This window comes from Pleurodeles waltl, chromosome 6, assembly GCF_031143425.1.
Source record: "Pleurodeles waltl isolate 20211129_DDA chromosome 6, aPleWal1.hap1.20221129, whole genome shotgun sequence".
NCBI lineage: Eukaryota > Metazoa > Chordata > Amphibia > Caudata > Salamandridae > Pleurodeles > Pleurodeles waltl.
In genome coordinates, this window is record NC_090445.1 from 331,788,461 (window position 1) to 331,800,922 (window position 12,462).

The following is a 12,462-nucleotide window of genomic DNA, read 5'->3' on the forward strand; positions in this document are numbered from 1 at the left end:
AGGAATCCACAGGTAGTTGTATCCATCAGAAATGCAGTTTTAAGAATAAGGAGCTGCACAGGACAGCTGTGTAACGGCTCAAAGGAAGCACACATCAGCTAAGTAAGAACAACATTAAGGTCTTACTGAGGCGTGATGAAGTGGTCGGGGGGGTGAACAAATGGGTAAGACCATTAAGTAAATCAAGAGACTTGTTTGTACACCATGACACAAATTGATGCCGACAAGCGTATACCGTTTTGGTGGAGGGACTCCTGGTTGCCAACATAACCTCACAGACTTCGGGTGGAAGGTCAAAAGCCGTCAACTGCCACCGCTCTATCTCCACATGGAAGGCGAAGATTGGACAGCTTCAGATGGAGAACCATCCCCTGCTGCTGCGCCAGAAGTGCCTCCCGAATATGCAGTCTGACTAGAAAATCGGTGGCCATGCTCAATAGCTCTGGACACCATACTCTCTGTGCCCAGTCTGGAGCCACAAAGATTACTTGGGCCAGTCATTCTTGATCTTCAGAACTCCGACCAGAAGTGGTATTGGCGGGAAGGCGTAAAGGAGGCCCGAGATCCACTCAAGACTAAAAGCGTTGCAGAGCGAGTGCAGTCATGAAAACTCCAACATGCAAGACAGCTGACACTGAGTGTTCTCTACAGAGCCGAACAGATCTAACCAAGGATCTCCCCATTTGTGAAAGAGACCTTGCACCTTTTCTAGAAGTAGACGCCATTCCTTATCGACTGACTCAATGGCTGCTTTTGTCTGCTCTGATGCTTAGGGATCCCACCAGATGTTGAACCACCAGTGATATGCCCTGATGTGCCAGCCATGTCCAGAATCACAGAGCCTCTTTATAAAGGGTCCAGGACCCTATTCCGCCCTGTTTGTTGCAGTACCACATGGCAGTAGTGCTGTCTGTCAACACCTGCACTACTTTCCCTTTGAGAGAGGGAAGGAATGCTTTCAATGCAAGCCTGATTCCCCGGAGCTCCAGAAGGTTGATGTGGGGCCCAGAATCCGCATGAGACCAGAGGCCTATGATCTACGCCTCTCCTTGGTGGCTGCCCCATCCCAGGAGTGAGGCATCTGTCACTACTGAGATATCTGGTTGGGGAAGCAAGAGATCCAGATTCCAAAGCCACCACAGCAGATCTTTCACAGTCCCCTCTGAGATCTGGACCATGTCGGAGAGATTCCACTGATGCTGTGCCCACTGGAACTTCAAGTCCCATTGAAGAGCCCGCATATGCCATCTGGCATGTGTCACTAGCAGGATGCAGGACGCCATGAGGCCCTGCAGCCTCAGAGTTGTTTTCACTGAAAGCCAGGATAGAGGCTGAAACATCAGAATCATAGCATGAATATCCTTGATTAGCTTTTTGGGAGGATAGGTCCGAAACTGCACTGTGTCCAGAACAGCCCCAATTAAACGGAGCATCTGTGAGGAAGTCAGGTGATACTTTGGCATGTTTATAGTGAACCTCAATGTATGCAGGAGGTTCGCCTTAGTCTGAAGGTGGGAGACGACTTTCTGGGGCGTGTCTGCCTTCAACAGCCAGTCGTCGAGATAGGGGAAGACCCAAACCCCTAACCTGCGCAGATGAGCTGCAACCACCTCCATCACTTTCGTGAACACCCGAGGGGTGCTGGTAAGGCCCAAAGGGATCACGGTAAATTGAAAGTGCTCGTGACCTACTAGGAATCGTAGACAGTACCCGTGAGCAGGCAGGACGGGAATATGGAAACAAGCACCCTGCAAGTGTAATGCTACCATCCAGTCTCCTGGGTCTAAGGCAGACAAGACGTGAGCCAGAGTGAGCATTTTGAACTTCTTCTTGCAGAAGAGAATGAGGGCCCGAAGGTCTAGGATAGGACATAAGTCTGTCTTTTTTGGGCACCAGAAAGTAGCAGGAATAACAACTACAACCTACTTCTGGCACAGGGACCCTCTCTGTGGCCCCTTTGGCGAAGAGAGCCGTGACTTCCTAGCAGAGAATTGCCAGATGATCCTCTGGTAAGGGGCCGTAAGATGGAGGCATGGCCGGAGGGGATTACCCCCTTTGAATAATCTGCAAAACCCACCTGTCTGTCATGATGGTCTCCTAGTGGGGCAGGTGAATGCGAATCATGCCACCAACTGGTATATGAGGGTGGGTACAGACTAGGAAGGTTTGGAGGCTGCACCAGGGTGGAGTGGGCAAACCTCTGTTTTCCTGTCCCAGGAGCCTACAGGATTCTGCATCCCCGGTGGCTGTAAAAGGGAAACAACAGGGAGCCCGTTCCGTGGCCACGAAAGGGGCAAAATATGTACTGCTGGTGGTGAGGTGAAACCGAGAGGCTAAGGGATCGAGCCATAGCCCGGCACTCCTTAAACCTCTCATGCGCTGAGTCCGCCTTGTCCCCAAAGAGACAGGTGCCATCAAAGGGCATGTCCATGAGGGTCTGTTGGACATTTCCTGGAAAAACAGATGCCCTCCACCAGGCATGGCTCCTCAAGGCCACCGTCAACGCAACCGATTTACATGGAGAATTGGTTGTGTCCATTTCACGGGGAATGGTGAACTTAGCTGCATCTCTCCCATCAGCAACGGCTTGGGAGATGTTAGCCCGGGACTTCTCCAGGATCTACGGCAGAACTTGCACGACCGTATCCCACAAGCAGTGGTTAAAGCAGCACAAAAGGCATGCAGTGCTCACCGACCGCAATGCCAGACTGGAGGAAGAAAACATCATCATCTTACCAAGTTGGTCTTTGATTCTCTATCCGGGGGAGTGGAAAGTAATGCACCAGATGACAATGATGCCTGGATGAAAAGGCTCTCAGGTGAGGGGTGTTGCGGCAGGAATTTAGGGTCATTTGGAGCGGGCTGATGGTGGCGAGCGATTCTACTGTTTACAGGAGCCGATGTGCTGGGTCTGGACCAAGTACGTGGAAGGACATCAATGAGGGCTTCATTGAAGGGGAGGCTCGGCTCGGAGGTAGAAGCCCCAGCTTGAAGCACCGCCGTCAGAAGATTCGTCCTGACCGCTACAGTGGACAGCTCCATGCCAATGACCTCAGCCACCCTACTGACCACTACAGAATAAGAGGTTCCCTCTGCCGTAGCCACGGTAGGAGAATGCATGCCAGCGTCTGGAGAAGTATCTAGACCATTAGCCTCACCCTATTCCTGTGCCCAGTCCAAATCAGGGTTATCTAGCTGGTATCCTAAAGGGCCCAGCGTCCCCTCCCATCCTTCCTTGTATTTGTACCCATAGTAATAAGGGTCCAAACCCAATCTGGGGTGAGAACCACATCGAAGTCAGAAGCAGTGGCAGACGACGCCGTTCTTTCTCCGGGTCACCGTGGGTAAGAATTGGGTCAACGTCGATCGTGTGCACCACAAATGTCGGGGGCACTGATGACCTAGCTGGTGTCGTGGAAGGTCGCAATGGCACAACCAGCGTCAGCTAGGATCCAGAGGGACCACTGGGGGCAGAGGCCAAAGACGCTGGCGTGGAACCAAAAGGGCCCTCATCTGAACCCCCAGGCCTCAAAGGTGCCACAGAAGGGTCAGAATGCCCAAATATGAGGCGCATGGCATCATAAAACTCCTTGAGTTTGGCAAGGGTCGCCCTGGCTCACGGAAAATCGGGGAGGTGCGGAGCACAACAAGGACACTCCTCCCACGTCGCATCGGCTGAGCGATGTGGTGAAGTTGGAAAACGCATGGCCTTCTTCGACGACTTCTTTCTCTGACCTGAATGACACGAAGATTATGATGGCGAGTGGTGGTGACTCCGCGAACAGTCTCAAGACACTCCTCATGAGTGACACCATGAACGATGCAGAGTCGAGCGTCGGGCCTTCATGAGCTTTAGGGACCGCTCCCTCAAAGCCTTCGGGTGCATGGCCTGGCAGTCAAAGCACAACTTCGGGTTGTGGTTGCACTACAAACAACACAAACTGACCTGATGCCGATCTGTCCCCGACATCATATGGTGACAGGCCTCACAAGGCTTGAACCCGTTCTTCGGGGACATCATGATGCGCCAAGGGTCAACACAAAAACCCGACAAAAGGGTCCAATACACGTAAAAAATGAACAGGGTATCTCTTCTCCAGATCAGCGTGTGACACAGAAAAGAACGGACGTCACTACGCCGAGGTGGTGCCTGTATACGACCCAGACGTCATCCCAGCGGCCACTAAGCCAATGACAGCTGTGGAGACAACTGACGCCACCTGAAGGCGCACACGGGTACTGCTGGAAGAAAAAATCTCCAAATCCAGCTTGACGCCCGGGGGAAATTCTAAGGTAATGAATCTAATGTAAGGAATATGCAACTAGAAGTCTATCAGATATGCAGTTTTACAGATAAAACCACATAGCGCATACATTTTTCTTCTTTTCAGAAATTAGGTTTGTGCAAAAAAGTTTAACAGACAATATTTAGTATTTGCACATCACCAAGCAGTGTTTGGATTTGTTTTAAACCTCAAAAAATATTTTATTCACCACACAAAATTAAAACAATGTGCCTTTATAAAGACTGAAATATATTTTGAAATCTGTGTAAGGTTCATTTATTTGTTATTTCAATGTGGTGTTAGAAAAAAGCCCGACATCTTACAAACTTTCATTTCACACGCGTTGCACGGCATGATTTTCACACAGTTCACTTTTTGAAAAAATCCTTGAATTTCACTGAGAAAATGAAAAGTAAATGTTTCAAGACAAACTGGCTTTTGACCTCTGTCTCTGAATGCAGAGCAAACGTGACAAGATAAATACAAGATTTAAAGGCATCTATATTGCTTGCCAGAACGGGCGAGTAGGCTGTAAAAACAATTGTTCATGATGAAATCTCATTTGCCATAGTCAGTGGGCAAGTAGATATCTTGAGGCCTGCTTCAGGGGATTGCTGCTTGGGCAAGGTATTAAAGATCTTAATGCAAAGCATGACCCATTTAGAATAGGTCTGCTTCAGCACTGCTCTACATTTCTTCGTACCAAGAAACCCCACAAAAAATTGGTCGTCCACAAGGAACTCATGTGCATTCAAGGTAGAACACAACGCTCTTTTTGGATCCAGGCAGTAGAGTTGCTCCTCTTCTTTAGAGGGATGTGGGGGAGTGTAAAGCAGTGTGATGGATTGGCCTACGTGAAATAGAGTGACCAGTTTCGTGAGAAAGGAGGATCTTGTACGAAGCACCACTTTGTCAGGATAGATCGAGAGGTAAGGCGGCTTCGGTGACGAGGCATGCAGCTCACTCACGCTTCAAGGAGATAGAATTGCCTGAGAAAAGCTATTTTCTTTGTAGGGAACCTGAATGGACAATTGCGGAAAGGCTGGAACGGAGCACACATTAAGAATGTTAAGAGCAGATTGAAGTCCTACTGAGGAATAATGAATTTGGAAGTAGGGAAAAGATGGACAAGAGCTTTTCGGAACATATTTACAATAAGGGACTTGGAAAGGGATGTGGCAGAAAGAGCCGAAAGATATACTTTAATAGTGCCCAGAGCAGAGTCCTGCTGGGCAAGGGAGAGAGTGAAGAGGAGGACTGGAGAAAGGGGAGCAGAGAGGGGATCAATGACTTTTTCTACACATTATGCCGCCAATTTTGTACAACAGCACGCATACACTGTTTTGGAGTGAAGCCTGGCTGCCATTATCACGTAGCAGACTTTGGGAGGAAAGTTGAAATCTCAACTGTAATCCTCTGTCTCCATGCAAGGAGGCAAAGACTGGCTGCTACAACAGAGGATACTCCTGAATTGGCAGCCTGATCAGAGGACCAATGGCCATGGTCAATATAACAGACACTCAGTGCCCAGCCTGGAGCCACAAGGATGACTTGGGCCAAGTCATTCTTGAGAACTGTGGGCAGGATTGGTATGGGCAGAAATGCATACAGGAGGCCTGTGCTCCACTTGAGAAGACAAGCATCTGAGCCATAGCCATTTTGAAAACTCCAGAGTGCAAATCTGCTGACATTGTGCATTCTCGGCAAATGCTAACTGATGTAATCAAGGCTCTCACCATTGTTGAAATTGAACTTGCGCACCCTCTAGGTAGAGATGCTGTTCACGATCCTTTAGACCTTGACGGTTCAGTTACTCGGCCCTGGCATTCAGAGAGCCCTCCACCACCTGGATGCCCATGGTGTTAAGAAGGCATATTAGGAGGATTTAGAGACTGCAGCTGTCAGGGGGTGGACAGACTGCTGACCGCCAGACCCACAAGGTCTCTGGGTACCGCGCTCTGAGATAGAGAGGCTGGGAAGCACACACAGCACAGTGGTTGGGAGGGAATTTGCACAGCTGGAACCCCCTTCTGTAGCCACGTCAGAGGATTGAGAGCGACTTGAGGCCATAGAATGGCCCAAGGACTTGGGCTAAGCCTGACTGTCCTTAAAGCGCTCATGCTTCAAATCATCTCCCTGACACCAGCACTTCTACTTTTGCTTCAAAAGTGTGAAAACCCAATTACTAACCAAGTATTTGAAAAAGGGCATGGGACACAACATCTTGCATAATGTTTATTTTCACATCTTATAGTAAATATGTGAAACCATCACAATTCAAGATAATGTCCTGTATCCATTTTTCAAAAGTATTGGTTAAGATACAAGTTACTAATTGAGTTTGCATAATATCAAAGCAATTAGAAATGTTATTGAATAAGTCCCACATGACATTTGTTTGACTTATTACACAGACTGTGGTTCTTGTGGTCAATCAGGGTTGTCCTTGTTTACTATACATATGTTCTCTAAAAAGAACTTAAAAATTGTGTCAAGTCTTTAAAGTTTTGCCACACAAGGTACTCTGTGACAACATGGCATATGTTCCATCCGCCATTATGTGCACTGTGGGCACTATAATCCACTTGTCAATCGGCAAACAGCAGACCTAGCATGTTCTGACATCAGATAAAGGTGTCAAGTAGGCCATAAACAAGTCCATGATTTCCTCAAGTAGTGGAACTAAAATGTTGTGGATGATTGCATGGCAAAGTAGTGGCTCATGGAAGGTAGGTATCCATACACAGACTTTTGAAAGGATTCCCTAATGGAAGGTAAACCTCAGACAATTTCGAAGTACTTAACTTTTGTATGATATAACAAGATACAAGTAGGAAAATACAGGTCTGGTTGAGATGGGAACTGGGGGCAGCAAACAACACTCTACAGCCTTTTCCCCTGCTTAGGTCAGACTTTAGAATGACAATGTGGTTGAGTCTTTTTAGGCGTTTCAGGTATGAAATCCCAGTGTGCTTTTCACCCTTGCTACGTTCTCCAGAACATATGAAGTGGAGGCTGCTGCTTCTGTAACTAAGACTTTCAATGACAGGCAAATGAAAGTGAAGGAAAAACACAAGACTTCATGTGGTTGTCTGATGATAAACAAAATACGCAATGTACTTTACCCTCTGGATTCGGAGGATAAACGATTTCTAGTACCAAGAAGTTTTATGACTCACATTGTATGACTGAAAAAAACTGGTTGTTCTTATCCAGTCCGCCCAATGAAATCAGGTGATCAGAAGATGAGCTGGAATCCAAAGGCGCCTAACAGTGAGCTGTAGCCTCGGAGTTCTGAACAGTGTTCACCAACTGATAGGGAGTAAGAACCGCAAGTCCTTATGATTCACAAAACCTATCGGTCCTTGAGGTGGGCAGAATACTTCAGTATGAGTGTGAACCACTGGGGCCATGTGTTGGAAGTTGGCTCTGTATATACTATTTCAAAGTATGAAATAGTGTGCACAGAGTCCAAGGGTTCCCCTTAGAGGTAAGATGGTGGCAAAATTAGATAATACTAATGCTCTATTTGTGGTAGTGTGGTTGAGCAGTAGGCTTATCGGAGAGTATTGTTAAGCATTTGTTGTACACACACAGGCAATAAATGAGGAACACACACAAAGACTTACTCCAGGCCAATAGGTTTTTATATTGAAAAATATATTTTCTTAGTTTATTTTAAGAACGACAGGTTCAAGATTTACAGTTAACACTTTAAATGTAAGGTACTTCACTTGGATACTTTAGGAACTTTGAATAAAAGCAATATCATATACAGTCTTTGAAAATAGCTTATTGCCATTTCTACAAAGTGGACAGTGCAAAAATCAACAGTTCCTGGGGGAGGTAAGTAAAGGTTAGATTAGGAGGTAAGTAAAACACTTACAAGTCTCAGTTCTGGGGCATAGGCAGGCCACCGTTGGGGGTTCAAGGCAACCCCAAAGTTACCACACCAGCAGCTCAGGGCGGGTCAGGTGCATAGGTCAAAGTGGTGCCCAAAACACATAGGCGCCTATGGATAACAGGGGTGCTCTGGTTCCAGTCTGCCAGCAATTAAGTACCTGCGTCCTTGGGGGCAGACCTGGGGGGTGGTTTTAGAGCACGGGGGGGGAAGGGCGCACACAAGTAGGCATACAAAATACACCCTCAGCAGCACAGGGGCAGACGGGTGCAGTGTGCAAAGCAGGTGTTTGTTTTTGTACTAGTTTCAATGGAGGGACCTGGGGGTCACTCTAGCGGTGCAGGCAGGCCCAGGGGGGCTTCTCGGGACAGCCACCACCAAGGCAAGGCAGAGGGTCGCTTGGGGGTCACTCCTGCGCTGATGTTCGGTTCCTTCAGATCCTGGGGGCTGCAGATGCAGTGTTGGTTCCAGGCGTCTGGTCCCTTGTTAGAGGTCGCGGTCAGGGGGCCCCTCTAGATTCTCTCTGCAGGCATCGCTGTGGGGGCTCTGGGGGGGGGTCGTCTCTGGTTACTCGCCGGCTTGCAGACGCCGGGGAGTCCTCCCTGTAGTGTTTGTTCTCTGGATCTCGAGCCGGGGGCATCGGGTGCAGAGTGTGAAGTCTCACGCTTCCAGCTGGAAACGTGCAGTCTTTGAAAGTTGCTTCTTTGTTGCAAAGAAGTAGCTGGTTTTGAACAGGGCCGCTGTTCACTGGAGTTTCTTGGTCCTTTAGTTCTGGGAAGTCCTCTGAGGCTTCAGAGGTCGCTGGTCCCTGTTGGATGCGCCGCTGGTTGCAGGGTTTCGAAGTTGGAGGCAGGCCGGTAGGGCTGGGGACAAAGCAGTTTCCGTCGCCCGTCTTCTCTGCAGGCTTGTAGGTCAGCAGTCCTCGTTTCTTCAGGTTGCAGGAATCTGATTTCCTGGGACCTGGGGTGCCCCTAAATACTGAATTTAGGGGTGTGTTCAGGTCTTGGAGGGCAGTAGCCAATGGCTACTGTCGTGGAGGGTGGCTACACCCTCTTTGTGCCTCCTCCCGGTGGGGAGGAAGGCACCTCCCTAATCCTATTGGGGGAATCCTCCAAACTCAAGATGGAGGATTTCTCATGGCAGGGGTCACCTGAGCTCAGGACACCTTAGGGGCTGTCCTGACTGGTGGGTGGCTCCTCCTTGTTTTCCTCATTCTCTCCTCCAGCCTTGCCGCCAAAAGTGGGGGCAGTGGCCGGAGGGGCGGGCATCTCCACTAGCTGGGATGCCCTGTGGTGCTGTAACAAAAGGGGTGAGCCTTTGAGGCTCACTGCCAGGTGTTACAGTTCCTGTACGGGGAGGTGTGAAGCACCTCCACCCAGTACAGGGTCCCCATGTGGCCAGCAAGTTGTCCGGTTTGTGGCAGGGACTGGTCAGCCTACACTAGAAGTCGGGTTGGCATTCAGGGGGCATCTCTAAGATGCCCTCTGGGTTTATGTTATAATAATTTGCACACTGGCATCAGTGTGCATTTATTGTGCTGAGAAGATTGATATCAAACTTCACAGATTTCAGTGTAGCCATTATGGAACTGTGGAGTTCGTGTTTGACCAACTCCCAGACCATATACTCTTATGGCTACCCTGCACTAACAGTGTCTAAGGTTTTGCTTGGCCACTGTAGGGGCATAGTACTTATGCCCTCAGCTGTGGTAGAGTGCACCCTGCCTTAGGGCTGTAAGGCCTGCTAGAGGGGTGACTTACCTATGCCACAGGCAGTGTGAGGTTGGCATGTCACTCTGAGGGGAGTGCCATGTCGACAGTAATTTTCTCCCCACCAGCACACACAAGCTGTGACGCAATGGGCATGTGCTGGGTGAGGGGTCCCCAGGGAGGGAGGCATAAGACAATGCTGCAGCCCTTAGAGACCTTCCCTGGCCTTAGGGCCCTTGGTACCAGGGGTACCAGTTACAAGGGACTTATCTGAGTGCCAGGGTTGTGCCAATTGTGGAGACAAAGGTACAGTTTAGGGAAAGACCGCTGGGGCCTGGTTGGCAGGGTCCCAGCACACTTTCAAATCATAACTTAGCATCAGCAAAGGCAAAAAGTCAGGGGGTAACCATGCCAAAGAGGCATTCACTTACAACTACCCTCTGATAAGCCTAACTGCTCGACCACACCACAAACAGAGCATTAGTATTATCTATTATTGCCTCTGTCAAGCCTCTTGGGGAACCCCTGGACTCTGTGCACAGTGTATCTCATTTTGATATTGTACAGACAGAGCCAGCTTCCTACAGTAGGTTTGTAGGGGGCACTTCCAAGGTGCCCTGTGGGTGCATTTATTATTACATTAATCACAGGATTCAGTGAGGGTTTATCAATACAAGATGTTTGATAACAAACATCCCTATCTTCAGTGAAGCCATCATGTAGCTGGGGAACTCATAATTACCGGTGTCCAGCACATGTACCTAAAACGGCTTCCCTGGTCACATGCTATGCCGGAGAATCAACAACGACATAATGGGGCATATCTGCTCACGCTGTCACATTTATTATAATGCACCCTGACTTAGGGCTATAAAGCATGATTGAGGGGTGACTTGCATATAGTGCATGCAGTGTTAGGGGACACAGCACATATGCTGTGTGCCATGTAATCTTCTCATTTTAATTCCTCACCAAGCAACCAACCTGCAATGGCAGTGCAGTGTGCACTTGGTGACAGGGTCCTCGAGGGTGGCACAATTTGTGCTGCAGCCCTCAGGGGCCTTGCTTTAGGACCCCATGCCCAAGGTTCCAGAGGTACCGTTTACTAGGGGCTTAGAGTGATAGTGAAAGGTTCTGCCAATTGCTAAAACAACTGTGCAGTTTTATGTAAAAGAACACTGGCACCGAGGATCTTCTTAGCAGGAACATAGTGCACGTCAGTCTAAGTTGCATCTAAAAACCAGGCAAGAAGTTGGAGGGGGGGAAGAGGGGGTACAGCAATCAGAACACAGCTCCCTACAGCATGGTAGTCCCAGCCTCTACTTTACCAGGTACATTCCCTTCTGCTTTCCCGGACAGAGAATCCAAGATGATAGACCAGCTAGGGAACAAGATGTTTACTTCCATCAGCCTGGCATTGAATTCAGTGTAGACCTCATACTAACTGGCCCGCTTTTAAGATACCTTACGGGAGGATATGGTTACGCAAGGACTGCCACAGGTCACAGAGGCGGCCAGGGCCAACCTCCCCCAAGCAGTGAAACACTGGAGAGATACGGCAAAGTTCAACATTAGGTGTGTCCTGGATACGACTGACACGCTGGGAGGAGCAGTTTAGTCAATGCTGAACTTATGGTGCAACGCCAGGCTGACAACATCTGGCTTTCCAAGGGATGTTCAGGCAAACCTTGTACATGCCCTTCCACTGGACTGGCTTGTTTGGCGAGAAGGCTGACTCAGCGCTGGAGCGCTTCAAGGATTGTTGGGCTACATCCAAGTCCTTGGGCCTCTCAGTAACCCTTCATACACATTCTGCCTTTCATCCCTCATGGGAGGGGCGTACCACCACACCAGCCCTATGCCATCCACCATCCTGCGCTGGGTCTACAAGCTAAGGGTGGACGTGGGTGCTGTTTCTTCAGAACAAGGGGGTCTGGAAGACAGAAGCGGTCTGCCACCATGCCCCTGGCAGCTGCAACCTCAAAGTCCGCCTAGTTTGATTCTGCATAACCATGCTTGTCCAGTTCGAGGTAGAATTCAGCATCATCTCCTCCACTGGCAGACTGTTACATCAGACAGTTGGGTTCTGCAGATCATTCGGAAGGGCTATGCCCTGCCTATTCAATCCTTCCCTCACCAATACCACCGGCATATGAACGGCTGGAGAAAGATCATTTGTCTATGCTCGGACATGAAGTTACAGCTCTTAGCCAAGGGAGCTATAGAAAGGGCCCCATATCAGAAGTAGGCATTGGTTGGTATTCACGCTATTTTACGATACCCAAAAATAACAAGGGTCTTCGCCCTTTTCTAGACCTACTAATCGTCAATCTCTTCCTCAAGAAGGAGAAATTAAAGATGCTCACGTTGGCTCAGGTCTTGTCTGCCCTAGACCAAGAAGACCGGTTGGTAGCACTGGACTTACGGGTTGCATATTTGTTTACATTCCCATCCTGCCTGCCGACAGACCTTAATTGTGGTTTACAGTAGCTCTTCAGGTGTTCACCAAGGTGATGGCGGCAGTCGCAGCTCAACCACGCAGTTTAGGGGATTCAGTCTACCCCTA

General features: G+C 49.0%; 1 protein-coding gene across 1 annotated transcript in view; it reads left to right on the forward strand.

Moving 5' to 3' along the window:
* Positions 1 to 2,479: 2,479 nt before the first annotated feature.
* Positions 2,480 to 12,462, forward strand: part of LOC138301554 (uncharacterized) — a 170,874-nt gene continuing 160,891 nt past the window's right edge. The window contains exon 1 of the mRNA XM_069242074.1: positions 2,480 to 2,819. Within this exon, the coding sequence (XP_069098175.1) occupies positions 2,480 to 2,819 (340 nt within the window). The remainder of the gene's footprint in view (positions 2,820 to 12,462) is intronic.